The following is a 3,917-nucleotide window of genomic DNA, read 5'->3' as shown; positions in this document are numbered from 1 at the left end:
AAAAACGATATTCTGGGATATTTTGTTAAATAGCTTTTTGCATTTTTAATAAAAATAATAATAAAACTTATAAAATAATTTTCTTAAACATAATGATAATAATAATAAAAAAAATAATAGTTATATACATTACACACACACAAACACAATAAAAGTTATACAAACATATAATATATAATTTTCAATTAAAAACAATTATATAAACTAGGTTTCATTTTTGTTTCTTTCGCTAATTGTTAAAATTAAATAATAAACAAAATGGAGGAGATTAACTAATTAAAAGAAAAACAATTAACAGGGAATCAATTATAAAAGCTAGAGCTAGAGTGCTAAGAAAATTTAATACAATAGAATTTACAAATTGATTTAAATTGAATTTGGGTTGAGCGATTTTAAAAGTAAAATAAGAAAACACATTAACAAAACTTAAAAATAAAAAAGGGAAAAAATATACAAAAATTAAAAGAAGAAAACTCAACAATTTAATATTAATAGCAAAACGTTTTAAAAAAAAGGAACAAAAAAATAAAAACGAAATTTTACAGCAAGCTAAAGAAAAGTTTTAAAATTAATTAACAGCCCAAATTTGACACCCGTTAACAAAATTGAAAATTTTTACAAAAACCTTAAATTTGTAAAAATTTAAATTACAAAATTTATGAGGTTTTAGGTTTTTAGTTTTTTGTTTAAAGTTTTAGGCCTTTAAAATCTTTTAAAATTAAAATTTAAAAACTAAAATATACCGATTTGTTTGTTTTGTTTTTTTTTTTAGAAAAAGCTAAGCGTGTTTTTTGTTTGTTTTATAATTTAAATATTTAAAAAAAAAACTACTTGTCTCCTAGTTACTAGATGTATATATCGAAAAATATCTCTAGATTTTAGAAAAAAATATGCTTAAATTATTGATTTATTTATATCACCCCTGAAACAGTTTTTTCATAAGGTGTACCCAAAGTATCTCTACGTCTGGGTAAAGTACCACTTGCGGTAAGAGGCGCCGATTCGGGACAACCCAAACCCGTCAAAAGTTCCACTAAAGCAGTTGTTTCTTCTACACTGTAATGTGGTGCTGGTATACCACCATTGCTGGTGGAGCTATTGGCAGCCGTACTGCTGCTATTGTTAGCTGAGTGAGAATTTGTTGAGGTTGTTGTGGCATTCGATACCGAAGATGATGACGATGAAGTATTGCTAGCCATACTCGAATTTGTATTACTAGTACTGCTGGCATTTTGTGTGGCAGCAGCTGCTGCTGCTGCGGCTTTCAAAGACTTGGCGGTGGCTAAAGATTGAGCCGCACGAGCATAAGCCAAACAAGTGCGTCCCTCATGATCGGTATGTTTAATGTTGGCACCATTCTGTAATGGAAAATTATGGAATAAGTCAAATCTGTTTAGTTTGTTTGTTACGAGTTAATGGGAACTTACCCATATTAAAAGTTGAGCTATGGCTAAATTGCCAATGGCACAGGCCAATAGTAGGGGAGTCCTAACATCTCTAGGACTAACATTGGCATTGGTAACTTCAGCATTGGCATTAGCCAAGATTAAAACAATAGATTTCATATCAGATCTAAAATAATACAGAAGAAAGTGAGAAATTAATAAAGATGTTTTTGTTAAAAAATTATAAATGAGTTGGAACTGAAGAAGAACAGAACTAGAACAGAACTAGAATAGAACTAGAACAGAACTAGAACAGAACTAGAACAGAACTAGAACAGAACTAGAACAGAACTAGAACATAACTAGAACATAACTAGAACAGAACTAGAACAGAACTAGAATTGCACTAGAACTAAACTGCAAACTGCACTTGAACTAAACTAGAACTGAATAGAACAGATTTGAAACTTTCAATCTTGAGTTTAGCTAAAGATATTTAAAATAAACTTACCTAATCACAGCTTCAATTAACTGCTGACCGGGTGTAGCATTTGTATTTGTATTCTGTTGAGGTAAAAATTCTTTGGCCTCATATTTACTTCTAATCCAGCACTCTTTCTCTTCCCTAGATGAATTTGGTTTGGGTTTCGAACGCTGGCGGGTATTTGCTTCCCAAACAGAATTAGCCAAACTATTGCCAATGGCCAGCATAACACTTAAATGGCCGGCTCTAAAAGAAAACAAAAACAAAAACAAAAAAATTAGAATTTAAAACTCTGAAAATACATTCATTCGTGCAAATACTTACGGCCAATCGTCTAGACCCAAAGAGCGTACTTTAGAGATGTGAGAACCTAAATTACGATGAATACCCGAACATTCAATGCACATTAAAACGCCCAAATTTAAACTGGCCCATTCGGGATCTATAAATGAAAACAAAAACAAATATTAAAGAAAATTCATTGAATTTTACAACAACTACAATAAAATCAAAAGAAAATTATAAGAAAGGAAATAAAAAAATTGTAACCCAACATTTTTACTCACTTGGTGCATCACAATCGACACAATAGCCATTACCCGGTACGCGTGTACGTATCGTCACCATCGAGGCCAATTCACTAGTGGTGGCCGGCTTCATTTTGGTACTTTCTATGGTTTGAAGACTCTTGAAAATCTCCTGTTCTATGGCGGCCACCCATTCATCTCGTTCCTCCGAATTGGCTGCCTCAAAATGCCACTGTTTGGAGTCCAAAGACACGATATAGAATTCATAACCATCTGAATCATCAATTTCATTGGATTTAACACTACTGCTCTTCATGCGTCTATGACGTTTCTTAACATTAGGGGTTTGAGCCTCCAATTTATTGGAAGCATTAACGGCTAAAAGTTCACGCTGTGAGTTCTCTCCAGCGCCCGCTATAAAGGTTTGAGAGTTAGAATTGGACATGGCTATGCCTTCGTCACCGCTGGTTTGTTGGGATGAATTCGATTTAACCGCCGACTCTTTAAGGGGTTCGAATGCTGTGAAATAAAATCAACATAAATACATTTTCTTTAAAATTAAAAGATTTTAACAAAACTTACCATTATTGGTGGACAACATGGAAGTGGTCAAAGCACTGTTTGTTATTATAGACTTAGAACCTCTAGGCTTCTGGCCCGGCACCTTTACAGTAACATATTGCAAAGGTATCTCTTTGCCATGCACATCATCCATATAATCATGTAGTGAAGGATGATAGGTAAGTCTACCATCATCACACAAAGTAACATATTTCTTTTTCCATTCTTTATTTAAAGATTTACTAGATCTTTTGTACAAATAACCCTGTTTTATGGGTATAGAGCGACCGCTACCCAATTCACCATTTTTCATTTCTTTCTCACCCTTTTTCGAGGAGGAGGGTATAAAGAGATTCGATCTTCTGCGTGATTTTCTACTGGCCGTGGGCGTTGAAGTGGGTGTAGGCAAATCCTTACCACTCACTGTCAAATTCGAGTCTTTTTCTCTTAAAGGCACCAACGACAGGGGAGCCAATTGCTCGGAGGCCGAACTATTTTGTGAATTCGTACCCTGGGGATTATATTTGGTTATATTGTTATTTTCATTGGTCATATTATAGCATTCACGTTCTCGCTCGCGATTATGATGAGATCTCAATTGTACATGTTGGGTTTCTTGTGGCTGTTGTGCCTGCCACAACTTCTGAGCATTACCACCTGCTGCCGTGGGCGGCAGACTATGCTGTTGTTCTTGATGCACAAAATCTGCACTCATGCGCATGGGTATATGATGAGTTGAACTCGAAAGTACATGATGTCTATGGGGTAGGGTGAGATTACCAGCGGCAGCAGCTCCAGCTCCCGATTGCATGGAATTGGAGGAAGAGTTTGAAGAAGCAAAACCATTGGTATTGCTGCCATTTTGTGAGTTATGATGATAGGAGGCTATGCCCAAACGTGTGCCCTGGGGTGTAGTGGGTCGGGAGGTAACATTTGCGGGTAGGGGTAAACGTTGTGAGA

The 3,917-nt window shown here is 35.0% G+C and overlaps 1 protein-coding gene across 1 annotated transcript; it reads right to left on the bottom strand.

Annotated features, from left to right (window-relative positions):
• Positions 1–492: 492 nt before the first annotated feature.
• On the bottom strand, positions 493–3,915 carry LOC111686878 (centaurin-gamma-1A; the record flags this gene model as incomplete). The annotated part of the gene is made up of 6 exons (XM_046956020.1): positions 493–1,358; positions 1,428–1,572; positions 1,897–2,115; positions 2,194–2,311; positions 2,436–2,915; positions 2,979–3,915. Coding segments are annotated over 6 exons (2,346 nt in total), but the record flags the coding sequence as incomplete, so codon positions are not given.
• Positions 3,916–3,917: the final 2 nt, after the last annotated feature.

This window comes from Lucilia cuprina, chromosome 2 (assembly GCF_022045245.1).
Source record: "Lucilia cuprina isolate Lc7/37 chromosome 2, ASM2204524v1, whole genome shotgun sequence".
NCBI lineage: Eukaryota > Metazoa > Arthropoda > Insecta > Diptera > Calliphoridae > Lucilia > Lucilia cuprina.
The sequence above is the reverse complement of the archived record's forward strand: the minus strand, read 5'-3'. Positions and strand labels throughout refer to the sequence as shown.